The sequence below is a fragment of the Polypterus senegalus genome, chromosome 3 (assembly GCF_016835505.1).
Source record: "Polypterus senegalus isolate Bchr_013 chromosome 3, ASM1683550v1, whole genome shotgun sequence".
In the NCBI taxonomy this organism is placed as follows: domain Eukaryota; kingdom Metazoa; phylum Chordata; class Cladistia; order Polypteriformes; family Polypteridae; genus Polypterus; species Polypterus senegalus.
The window spans coordinates 292,942,135-292,955,807 of record NC_053156.1 but is presented as its reverse complement, the minus strand read 5'-3'; the positions used below and the strand labels follow the sequence as shown (position 1 = coordinate 292,955,807).

Below are 13,673 nucleotides of genomic sequence, written 5' to 3'. Positions count from 1 at the left end.
CAGATACTGACTGGTACTTTTGATTTTGAGCCTCCCTTCATTCAGGGACACATTGTGAAACATTTGTAGTTTATGTCTTTTAGTGTTCATACAAATATTTACACATTAAGTTTACTGAAAGTAAAAACAGTTGAAAATCAGAGGACGTTTCTTTTTTGGCCGAGTATATAAACTAATAAACAATGCAGGATTGTGGCATCCGGCCGGGGCTGGAGCTGGGCCAGGACGCCAAGGAGGACCGGAGGAGGGCTTGTGCCTCCTCCAAACTGCGAGGGGGCGTCCGCCCTGGTTATGTTGGGGGCCTCGGGTAAAGGGCTTGGAAGCCCAGCCCTGTAGGGACCCGTGGCCACCGCCAGGCGGCGCCCCGGTGCCTGTAGAAGTCTGGAGCCCAGAACTTCCGCCACACCAGGAAGTGCTGGGGGGAAGAAGACAGGGGACACCCGGAGAGCTTCCGGGTGCGCAGCCGGTATTTCCGCCACACTGGGGCGCGTCTTCGGAGGAATGCCGGGATGCAGCTGGAGCCCATCCAGGTTCCTATTTAAGGGGCCGCCTCCCTCCAGTCATTGGTGGATGTCGGGTGGAAGAGGACGGAGCTGGAGAGAGGACTGGAGGCAGCCAGGAGAGAGGCACGGAGAACTATGAGGCCTGGACTTTGGGGGATCGGTGCAAGAGGCACTGGGGTTTGAGAGCACATTAAACTGTAACTATTGTGTGAATAAAGAGTGTGTGGTGGAACTTACGATGTCCGTCTGTGTGTGTCCGGGCCAGCGTCCACAGGATACAACTATGAAGTCTGAACTCCAACCATGATGCCACAGTCGGACATGCTGCCATTTATGTAACTCTGCAACTACCGCTGATTGGCACTACAATGGCCCTTTTTCAACTATTAAATGTAAAACATTACTGTTTTTTCTTCTTCCCACCATTAAATGAACTTCTTTGTGAGGCTGGATTTTGCTAGCCCTCAGGGCAATGCTATTTTGTGATTCCTCCAAATATTAAGGTCAAGGTTATTTATTTATTTTTTAAACTGACAACTTTTACAACACTGATATTTTTGAGATGCATTTGGTACTCAAGGGCGGCACGGTGGCACAGTGGTAGCACTGCCCCCTCGCAGTAAGGAGACCTAGGTTTGCTTCCCGGCTCCTCCCTGCGTGGGGTTTGCATGTTCTCCCCGTGTCTGCGTGGGTTTCCTCCGACAGTCCAAAGACATGCAGGTTAGGTGGACTGGTGTTCCTAAACTGTCCCTAGTGTGTGCTTGGTGTGTGTGTGCGTGTCCTGTGGTGGGCTGGCTTGTTGCCCGGGGTTTGTTCCTGCCTTGCACCCTGGGTTGGCTGGGATTGGCTCCAGCAGACCCCCATGAACCTGTGTTAGGATATAGCGGGTTGGAAAATGACTGACTGACTTTGGCACTCAATGGTGCCACGGTATTAATGCTGCACAAGCCAGACAAAATGTGTTATCTGAATAGTGTATCAGTGTTCAGAGGAATTGTGATGCAAATGATGTTTGGTTTTACTTACGTTTCACTTAATTGGTCAGATTCACAACTTTTTTTAGGTTGCAAGCAACACCCTCAGCAGTTAAAGTAATTTTGAAGTCACTAGACTGTTAAGGATCACTTGATTTATTATGCAGGTAATGTTCTTACGAGTTTTGGTCAAAAAATGAATTAATGGGCTATGGCAAAATTACCAGCTGAAAGACTGAATTGGTAGTTTTTGAAAATGTGACTCACCAGCGGGCCTTGCACTGCTTGGCAGACTTTCTGTGTAGCAGAGATGCAATTCGAGACCACTGATTTTTGCCATATTTCATAACAGCTGCCTTAAGGATTTCATCCTAAAGAAACAAAAAAAAAAAGTTGATTAACAAACTCATCCAGAAAACCAGAAACGTCTTTCAAATGATCACTTGACTACAACTAAAAAAAATTGTTATTGGGATTCACACAACAGTGTCTCGGGGAACTGTCCGCTCAATTACATTTATTGAAAGCAAAATCCATGAGACAAGAGCAACACTGGATGATGAAGCACATATGTATACTGTATATACTGGGTGTCCCATAAAATGTATACCTGTACACACTTTCAATGATTATAAATAAAAGGTTTATTAAGATACATCTAAGTTTTACTCTTTAAATTAAAGACGACAAATGTAGAATCAGTTAACTGCTGGCTGCTCTGGTCCAAGCACTGCTGATAACATAGATCAATGGATCTACCAATATCAAAGATCTTATCAATTGGTATTTGGGCTTTCAATTTATTGATTGCTAGGTTTTGCGAGAGAAACTTCATCTTTGACGTGACATCATTTAAAAGAGCCATGGTGAACACGAGGGCTTTGCACAATCTATTTGTTTGGCAGATTTTCATCAAGATGGGCCCACACATCATGATGGTTGTGGGGAGATTTTTTATTATTTTTTTTATTATTTCACCTTATACAATTTCTTGTATTAGGAATTTGTTAGTTTTCACATACCCCTTGGGGTCAGAGCGCAGGGTCAGCCATTGTACAGCACCCCTGGAGCAACTGAAGTTTAAGGGTCTTGCTCGAGGGCCCAGAAGAGCAGGACAGGGATTCGAACCGGCAACCTTCGGGATACCAGTGCAGATCCTTAGCCTCAGAGCCACCACTCCGCCCCCTGCTCCTGCTGAAAATAAAACTCGAATGCAAGCAATGATGGAATCCTGAAGCAAGTTCAAATAAACGGCACCAGTCACTGGGCAAGGGCAAAATATAGATTTTTCCGATTGATCGTTACTTTTCATTTAAACAATTCTATATTGATTCTCAAGATCAATTTTGTGATTTTAACTTGATCGGACACCAAAAACGAAGACAAGTAGATGTCGCCAATGCAACAGAAAAAGCATAAAATGGTGTGTTCCTCTTTAACCGAAATTGTCTTCCACACACACATCAGATGTGTGGACTTATTACAGATTCAAACAGCTTAACATCCAGGGCAACAGATTCCTATGTGACAATCACACTTTAGAAACGACTGGGCACCTGTGACAGATGTGTTGCAGACAAGTTTTCTGCATGCCAGTCACACACGGAGCAACTTTGCTGCCTATATTCTATTGTATTATATATTGTATTATATATCTCTATTGTAGGATTAAAGTTGGACAGTTTAACATCTGTGGCAGAGCGACGGGCACTAAGCAAACTCCAGTCAATCATGAAGAATCCACTGCATCCACTTAACAGGATCATCTCCAGACAGAGGAGCAGCTTCAGTGACAGACTTTTGTCACCGTCCTGTTCCACTGACAGACTGAGGACATCGTTCCTCCCCCACACTATGCGACTCTTCAATTCCAACCGGGGGAGTAAATGCTAACATTAATTTTATTTTAATTTTTTTCATTTTTATTACTATTTAATTTAATATTGTTTCTTTGTATCTCTGCTGCAGGATTATGTGAATTTCCCCTTGGGATTAATAAAGTATCTATCTATACAGAGCTTCTGTGATGACTCTCTGTTGTTCCAAAAACGTTTCTGCCATTTCTAATGCGCTGTTCCACTGCTTGGCCACACTGATCACAAGTTTGTGTGTGGCAAGTTGTTTTAAATTGGGAAAATGGTTCAAGAGATTAAAGAGTAAGTAGGCAAGAATCAGAGAGAGAAGGTCCGATATTTTAGTGAAATTTACTTATTCAATTATAGCAACATTCAAATACATATAATGCAGTGACAACAGACATACAGAAACAAGATTATGCTTACAATAATATCAAAAGACCCAGAGCCATCATCCTAGACCAGTAGACTGAGGGAGCCCACTTGTCAGTCTCGTCAGAGGATCTACTCGTGAGCCTAGTCAAAGTACCGGGCGATGTGCACATTCCCCACGATTGAGCTTCCAAAGAAACGGAGGGCGGAACCTTCCCTTATACACTAATTGAGTGTCATTGCCCAAAAAGCGGCTTACGTGCAAGCAGTGTATACAGAAGTGATCAGTTTCGGTACACACCCTACCACGGGACACGGTGTTGTTTTTCCTCTACTTGGCCTTGACCGAGACGGTGCCTAGTACCAGAAGACGCACAATAATAAGCGTTGCGTGCAATGAGGCCCCTCGAAGTGAAAAACAACTCCTTACATAGCCTTGGCTGTATGTTTAGAACATTCCTGGCTGTTTTCGAAAAACAAATCCTCGCAGCTGGTTTTGCACTCAAGCGACCAATACCCATCTGCACTCTTTATTCCCCCCCTCCCGACATAGAGAAAATTACCTTCCATTACACAAGTCCAATAAACTTGCGCTTCTCTATAAGCACATGGCTAGCAGTACTGCAATGGTGGAAAATGTTTGCAACACTCCTCACCCAGCAAAGCAAGCGTTGGAATTTTCAGAGCATTTTCAGAGCAGCCTGAGATACAACAGTAACTCCATAATAGTGACAATATCAGTCACGATGGCCGTTCTTTTTCTTTTATGTTCCATTCATTCAAATCCGTTTTCAACAAGCACCCGCTCTTGATCCTCATTTCCTTTTTGACCGAGGACTGTGAGTACACATTTTTGAGACTGACTAAAGTGAAAGCCACACGTGAGCTACTGAAGATATGTGTAACTTGTAGAATTATAGAAAGTCACGAGCCTTCCCGCGTATCTTTAATTTCGACTAATTAAAGATTACTTTAAATGTCCAATAGGGGAATACATTTGGTCAACAGTTCAGTTGAAGGGTGCCTACATGGAGATTTGTAACACACACATAGATTGTTGAATAACATTTATTATTTAACTCTTTCAGGGCTGATGTTGACTTTTCTCAAAAGCAGGCGTTGACGATGGTAATCAACTGTAAACTGTGACAAAATCAACTATTATGTTTTAGTTGGACTCTTGTAGCTAGAAGGAAAGTTGGCTTCATTGGTTTGACCGAGATTTTGTGCGCTTGCGTGCGTAGCAAGACGCAAAGAATGGCAAAAATGGCACGGATATCTGGCGAGATATCAAAGCGAATCCGTAAAGCAATATACTCTGTGGACGACATTTTGTCTATTATTTCTGAACTGGACTATGACTTGTCAAACACAGATTCTGATACAAGTGATCGAAAACGAATGTGAGGTTCCAGCTTCAGCTGATTGGTCCCCAGCTATTTGCGGTGCTGAACAGGTTCATGTAGCTGACACGCCTATGGCAATGTTTGCCAGGGAGGACTGCCACTTAACAATGATAGGAGGTAGAAACCAGATTGTAATGTAATGCACTGTGACTGACCGCTGCTGCTACACCAGCCACATGAAAACGGCCTGGCAGCAAGCCTGACGCATATTCTTGGCAAACTGGCAGCCACAGCATACACAACAAATGTTTTATGTTGATTTTTATGCGAAACCATTGCTTTTCAGAAACTGTTTTTTGGAAAGAAAATTCAGTCCTCAAAAAGCTAAGAAACAATATTTGATTATTTTATAATAATATTCGCAAGATGATATAGACGTTTACAGGGAGATTCACTCGAAACAGGCCCAGAATATTCTGTAATAACTCTCGCTAAGACAAAGCAATCTGAACAAAACGATGTGCAATGTGCTCCTCAATATATGGAGCTTCAAACAAGCCAAGATGCCCCTGCGTCAGAGCAATGAGGTAGGCGCCAGAGAGTCGTCGTGATGTTCAACCTCCGTTTTCAGCTTTTGGGTGCATACCACCCGTATCCCTTCACACAGTCACTCGACTTCTCATCAGGACGGTGGTGTACAGTATTGAGCAGCGCGTCTTCACGGTGCGAACCTATTGGGTCACCAATTCATTTAAGTGACGTCAGAAACAACTGGATGATCGTGAGTTAAAGGAAGGTTACTTCCAGCAAGATGAAGCAACGTGTCACACATCGGCAAGGAGCATGGCAGAATCTGAGTCTTTCTTTGGCAACAGAGTAATTTCAAAGAGGCTTTGGCCACCACGGTTGCCGGATCTGACACCACCAGACTCCTTCCTTTGGGGTATGCTCAAAGGAAAAGTCTACCGGAACAAACCTCACAATGTGGAAGATTTGAAGGAAAGCATCCAACGTGAAATTGCTGCTATTCAAACCCCCAAAAGTCTTGCCGATACGTTCAGGAAGGGCTGAGTCAAAATGTGTCTGGCAGAAAATGGAAACCACTTCCAGCATCACATGCAATCGATTACACATACGTCAAGGTATAGAGCATATTTTTTTGGTTCAGATTGCTTCATCCTAATGGGAGTTAGAACAGAATTTTCAGGGCCTCTTTCGAGTGAATCCCCCTGTATAAAGTAGAAACAAGGAGCCCCACATATGTAGGGCCCTATAATTTCCGCGATGTGGAAAACACGGACGGAATCACGGAACTGACACATAAAAATAGATTTTAGATTTAAAAATGGAAATGTGCAGAATTTAGAGACCAAAGGGGTGACTGTTATAAAACTTCCCAATAAATCAAACAGTTGAATAATCTGTAGTTCTATCATTCAGCTATTTTCTAGTTTGTTGTTTTTCAATCAAACGCAATTCTTTGTAGAAATTCAGTCGTGTCTCTATCTGTTTATGCGCATGTTTCGGATATGTTTTCTCATTAAAGGCATGCGAATTAGCTAGTTGCATGAGACCGAAATATTGAAGCGAGCAGTATAAGATACCCTAGTTACGTAAAAAAAAACTAAAACACCAGCTTAACTGCAAAATTGAGGGCACAACAATATCCCGGCGACTTTTACGAATCTGGACAACGACTTTTCTGCAAGTTTTGCCAGTATGCCCACAGACTGGACACAAAAAGATACAGTGGTACCTCGGTATACGTCCGCTTTGGAGTAAGTTCAACTTGGTATACGTCCTGTTTCGATGAAAAACATTTTGCTTGGTATACGACCTTTGTTTGGAATACGACGTACGTATGCTGGAACACAGCGTGCTACCCTTGCCTACCTCTCTCGAGACAAAGCCACGACTGTCCATTATCCAACCTGTAAAATGTAACAGACATGCTTTAACACAGTGCTTCCCAAACTCGGCCCTGGGGACCCCCTGTGGCTGCAGGTTTTTGTTCCAAACAGATTCCTAATCAGTGACAACACCTGATCACACACATCTCATTTAATTAGCTGGGATTTATTTACATTCAGAAAAGCACAGCGGCGTGATTATTATATTTACAAGACATTTAGAAGTATTTCTGCTTTTGCTATAGATTTTAATTCTTAACTCTCGTTTGTTGATTTCATTTTATTTTGCCCTTTCTCTGTGTGTTTTTTTCCCTTTCGTTGTATCTTATTAAACGAGCAGAACAGACACGCTGACAAAGAACACGGAATAATCAAAGGCTGCAACTGCTTTAGCATCAGGCCCACTAATTAGTAAATAATGGATTAATTACTGCGGTGGGCTGGCGTCCTGCTCTGTGCCCTGTGTTGGCTGGGATTGGCTCCAGCAGACCCCCGTGACCCTGTAATGAGGATATAGTGGGTTGGATAACGGATGGCTGTAATATGTTAAATGATGTTGTTTTTGTACTTTTAAAATAACACACAAACATTACATTTTATTTCTTAAAAATGGATGGATGGATTAATTAAACCAGCAGAATTTAAATCAAGATGTAAATATTATTAAAAACAACAAAATACATTATTTCCATATAACTAATGCTTGCTTTATTTTAATACAGTGGTGTGAAAAACTATTTGCCCCCTTCCTGATTTCTTATTCTTTTGCATGTTTGTCACACAAAATGTTTCTGATCATCAAACACATTTAACCATTAGTCAAATATAACACAAGTAAACACAAAATGCACTTTTTAAATGATGGTTTGTATTATTTAGGGAGAAAAAAAAATCCAAACCTACATGGCCCTGTGTGAAAAAGTAATTGCCCCCTTGTTCAAAAATCACCTAACTGTGGTGTATCACACCTGAGTTCAATTTCCGTAGCCACCCCCAGGCCTGATTACTGCCACACCTGTTTCAATCAAGAAATCACTTCAATAGGAGCTGCCTGACACAGAGAAGTAGACCAAAAGCACCTCAAAAGCTAGACATCATGCCAAGATCCAAAGAAATTCAGGAACAAATGAGAACAGAAGTAATTGAGATCTATCAGTCTGGTAAAGGTTATAAAGCCATTTCTAAAGCTTTGGGACTCCAGCGAACCACAGTGAGAGCCATTATCCACAAATGGCAAAAACATGGAACAGTGGTGAACCTTCCCAGGAGTGGCCGGCCGACCAAAATTACCCCAAGAGCGCAGAGACGACTCATCCGAGAGGTCACAAAAGACCCCAGGACAACGTCTAAAGAACTGCAGGCCTCACTTGCCTCATTTAAGGTCAGTGTTCACGACTCCACCATAAGAAAGAGACTGGGCAAAAACGGCCTGCATGGCAGATTTCCAAGACGCAAACCACTGTTAAGCAAAAAGAACATTAGGGCTCGTCTCAATTTTGCTAAGAAACATCTCAATGATTGCCAAGACTTTTGGGAAAATACCTTGTGGACTGATGAGACAAAAGTTGAACTTTTGGAAGGCAAATGTCCCGTTACATCTGGCGTAAAAGGAACACAGCATTTCAGAAAAAGAACATCATACCAACAGTAAAATATGGTGGTGGTAGTGTGATGGTCTGGGGTTGTTTTGCTGCTTCAGGACCTGGAAGGCTTGCTGTGATAGATGGAACCATGAATTCTATTGTCTACCAAAAAATCCTGAAGGAGAATGTCCGGCCATCTGTTCGTCAACTCAAGCTGAAGCGATCTTGGGTGCTGCAACAGGACAATGACCCAAAACACACCAGCAAATCCACCTCTGAATGGCTGAAGAAAAACAAAATGAAGACTTTGGAGTGGCCTAGTCAAAGTCCTGACCTGAATCCAATTGAGATGCTATGGCATGACCTTAAAAAGGCGGTTCATGCTAGAAAACCCTCAAATAAAGCTGAATTACAATTCTGCAAAGATGAGTGGGCCAAAATTCCTCCAGAGCGCTGTAAAAGACTCATTGCAAGTTATAGCAAAAGCTTGATTGCAGTTATTGCTGCTAAGGGTGGCCCAACCAGTTATTAGGTTCAGGGGGCAATTACTTTTTTACACAGGGCCATGTAGGTTTGGATTTTTTTTTCTCCCTAAATAATAAAAACCATCATTTAAAAACTGCATTTTGTGTTTACTTGTGTTATATTTGACTAATGGTTAAATGTGTTTGATGATCAGAAACATTTTGTGTGACAAACATGCAAAAGAATAAGAAATCAGGAAGGGGAAAATAGTTTTTCACACCACTGTATATATATATATATTTTTTAACCAAACTTAAGTTTTCTAATTTCTATATTGTTCCCTAAACACAAAACTTGGGAAATAACAGTTCACTTAATTGGCCCAGGAGTCCAATTAAAAACAGAAGCTGGTTGGAACAAAAACCTGCAGGCACAGGGGGTCCCCAGGGCCGAGTTTGGGTAGCACTGCTTTAACACATTTCATCAAGAAAGTGTAAATCTAAGGATTCTAAATGTGCTGGGAGCTGGCATATCATAAATTGAACGTGTTGTGTGTGGCAGTCGCTGCCTGCCACTGCTGTCAGCGCAAGAGGAAGCTGCAGAGGCACATAGCGATTAACAACTGGGTCGGATTTCAGATGACGTTTACAACGTTCTACTTTAATCCTGTAGTTTATTTTGTCATTAAAGTGGAAAATTCAATATTAAAGTAGAAATTTAAAACAGACCTTTTTTTTTTTCCTTCACTGTGTCCCCAATTTTTTTGGCTCTGAGGCTTAGGATCTGCGCTGGCATCCCGAAGGTTGCCGGTTCGAATCCCCATCAATACCAAAAAAGGAGATGCTACTCTGGTGGGCCCTCGAGCAAGGCCCTTAACCTTCAATTGCTGCAGGGGCGCTGTACAATGGCTGACCCTGTGCTCGGACCCCAAGGAGTATGCGAAAAAGAAGCATTTCACTGTGTGTTGTCCTGTATAACTATGCATGTGACAAATAAATAAACAAATAAATTAAATTCCTCTGTGGCTCAAATACACTTCCGTCCACGGTACAGAAGACGATGGTATGTGAGACCTATTGTGTCATTACGATGGGGACTATGCGATGCTTGCATTGCCCATGCGAGATATAGACGAAGAAAACCACCATGAGTACATTTATAATGTCAGTATTTAAGTTTGTTGATTTGCTTCCCCACATCGAACATGAACGTACACACATCGTAACCTGCAGGATCTCCAAAGTGGCTTGGCGTCACATGTTGATAGTAAAAGATTCGGATGCCGCCTTCCAACTTGAACACACTTCGCCCCCAGCACCCCTCATGATTTTTTTGATGGTACCGCAACTTGCGCACGCGTCCCGAGCATGAAGTATAAACCAGCCCTTAAGATCTCAAGATGTCACCCTGCTTATGATTCCAAGGATTAACAAAATAACAGATGTGAGGTCGAGCTTTCAGTTCCAGGGCTCCGATGTTAAGAGAAGAGAAGATAAGCCCACTTCAGTCTCCGCTTTTAAATCACGACTTCAGTTTAGCATACCCTGACTAGAGTTGCTAACTGGCTGTGTATACTGCATCTCTGAGGCTAGCCATTAGTACTAAAATATATTTATAAACTCTTACTGATCCTCTGCCATTCTGTTTCTCTTCTTGGCATCCTCATGTGGCACTTGGTGCCATTTCTATACCACCAAGATGTTTGCTTGCCACTGGAAAAGTCATCTCAGATAAAGCAGCACTGGAGTCATTGGGTAGAAGAGTCTTTTCATCTGATTGGCTGGCCCAGCACTGGCACGGCTGTAGAGTGGCCAGTAGGGAAGAGGTGACCAGTTGGCTGAGGCCTCCAGGTCTCTCATTGTGTCTGGCTTGTCTGGGGCTGCTTTGCTGCCTGAAGTCCTGGGCAGCTTGCAGTAACTGAATCAACTATGAATTCTACAAAGTCTGCTTGAGAAGAATGTGAGGCCATCTCTCCAATAGCTGAAGCTGAACCAGCACTTTACTTTTCAACATGATAATGACCCAAAATACACTAGCAAATCCACATGTCTCACAAAGAAGAAATGGAGGTTATGGACTGGCCCTGGTTTGAATGCCATTGAAATGTTGTGGAGCGGATCTGAAACGCATGCATGAAAGCCCACCAACATCTTGCAACTAAAGGAACTGGTCACTACTTCACCAGATTGATATCAGAAACTGGAGGGCAGCAAGGAAAAGGCAACATTGCTCTGTGTTAGCGATCTGTTGTTTATTCCACATTAACACAATCGACATATCAGTCAATGCTCAAAGATGTCCAGGCACAACAATGACCATATCAGCCAGGTGCCCTGGGGTGCCACCGGGCAAAGTAGGTACTGCTACTAATCACGGGGTACAGTCACGAAATGAGACTAGCACCAATTATCATTGAAATAAATACATTTACTTAAAGACGAACAAATAAAAGGCGCCAGAAAGAACGGGCGCATGAATGAAAAGGGCAGCCAAATAAAGTACACCCCGAGAAAACCTCTGCAGTGGTACAGCGCTCAACAAATCAAGCAGAAGAGACGATGTCTGCGGCTTAAAATAATTAAATCAGGCAGCTCTACAAAAGGGTCCATTCGCTTTACTTTATACACCGTAGGCAATGTGGCACTGCAAGCGAAGAGGCTGCCAGCCCTCCTGCTTAAATAGCCTGGTGCGACACACGACAGCAAAACGTTGTCGCCAAACCCCACACGGCGTCTCGCTTCTTCCGAACGTCCCTTACCTCAGTGTTGCGCCAAACGCCTCCTTTAATCATAATCCGCGGCATCTTGATTGCAAAAAAAGCGGCAGCCTGGGCACCAAAACCTGCAGTAAACAGAACTCTGCACCAATATGGCCCCTTCGCTTCCGGCGAACCTGTGGAGGAAAGAGAGGCAGCGAGGTGAAACCGTCCCTCCAGATGCTCGCGCGCGCCCCCCATCGCTCGGGGGGTCTGCAGACGCTTAACACGCGGTGTGCTGGGTCACGTGTTCACGTTTACAAGGCGACAAAGACTGAAGTCTGTTGTTTGCCAATATACTGCCATTTTTTTGCTGCCCTATCGTAAAATTTCGAAACCGACATAGATGACGGATCTCGCAGGATTCACAGGCAATAATAGAAAAAAGTATATACAGTAGTAAGGAATCAACATAGACAGATAGATAGATACATAGATAGATAGATAGATAGATATGAAAGGCACTATATAATAGATAGATATGAAAGGCACTATATAATAGATAGATAGATAGATAGATAGATAGATAGATAGATGTGAAAGGCACTATATAGAATAGATAGATAGATAGATAGATAGATAGATAGATAGATAGATACATATGAAAGGCACTATATAATAGATAGATAGATAGATAGATAGATAGATAGATAGATAGATAGATAGATATGAAAGGCACTATATAATAGATAGATAGATAGATAGATATGAAAGGCACTATATAATAGATAGATATGAAAGGCACTATATAATAGATAGATAGATAGATAGATAGATAGATAGATAGATAGATAGATAGATAGATATGAAAGGCACCACACACCACTGTATATCTATTTAATTGTAATTTAACACTATGATTATCTTAGATTAGTCAGAGGGGGTCAGTTTGTGTGAAATTGGGGGCCATGCCAGCTCCACACCACACCTGGGAATCAGTACGGGACCAAGTATTGGGAGATGGTAGTGTCATCCATTCTGTTGCCATGGCACGTGTCAGAAAGATCAACAAATGAGTGCCAGCACTAAAATGTTAAACCTGCACACTTTAATTAATTTTTTTTCTGCCACATGTGAGTGCACTTTAGTTAAAAGGAGTCAGTGAGACGCTGACTGGCCACATGTGACAATTTCATATGTTTGAAAATTTATTTCTTCTGTCAGGTTTAACAACTTGCCATGAAATATAGCCCATGGCACTCTCACAGGGGCAAAGTGTCAACAGAAATGCACTAAAAAATAAATTTACACTTTGTAATTTTTTGAAGAACCCACAAGGTCCCTAAGGTATGCAGTCACAGACAAGGCAGCATTTGATTGACCCTTTCATTACATTTAATAAAAGAAATGTAGGAAAGAGTAAGAGAGTGTCAGCATTCTGTGTGACCTGTAGGGGGCAGGCTGGTAATTGAATGGTAACACAAAGAAGGAGGGGCTGCATTGTTTATGTGATTGGTCGATTTTGTTTTTTTTATGCAAATGACTCAAGTTTTACAAAAATAGGTTTGAAACAAATCAACCCCCACCCCTGAGAGAGAAGTACTAGGCCAGCACAGGAAAACTTTAAACTAGTAAAAATAAGTAAATAGATAAATTAATATACAAATAAAGATAAATAGAGTAAAAGAGGGGCTAATTCTAAAATGTTATTGATCAGATCCTGCCAGGTTTTGAAAAAGTTTTGTACAGATTCTCTTAGTGAGAATTAGATCTTTTCCAGATTCAAAAAGTATAAAACATCAATTACCCACTGACTGGTCAATTGTTCTTTTGATTTACTTAATGTACCAGTTTACAGTTATTAACTGAGTTAACTTGGCTATTCACAGAAATCAGATATACCCTTTACTGTTTATTTATTGTGAAATTATTATTAACTGTATATATTGATATGTTGGTGAGTTTCTAT

The 13,673-nt window shown here is 42.0% G+C and overlaps 1 protein-coding gene across 1 annotated transcript in view; it reads right to left on the bottom strand.

Annotated features, from left to right (window-relative positions):
* Nucleotides 1–11,910, bottom strand: part of cdc5l (CDC5 cell division cycle 5-like (S. pombe)) — a 98,313-nt gene extending 86,403 nt beyond the window's left edge. Inside the window, exons 1-2 of the mRNA XM_039749444.1 lie at nucleotides 11,768–11,910; nucleotides 1,745–1,848 (exon numbers count right to left, since the gene is read on the bottom strand). Coding sequence (XP_039605378.1) covers nucleotides 1,745–1,848; nucleotides 11,768–11,812 — 149 coding nt within the window. The 5' untranslated portion in view covers nucleotides 11,813–11,910. The remainder of the gene's footprint in view (nucleotides 1–1,744; nucleotides 1,849–11,767) is intronic.
* Nucleotides 11,911–13,673: the final 1,763 nt, after the last annotated feature.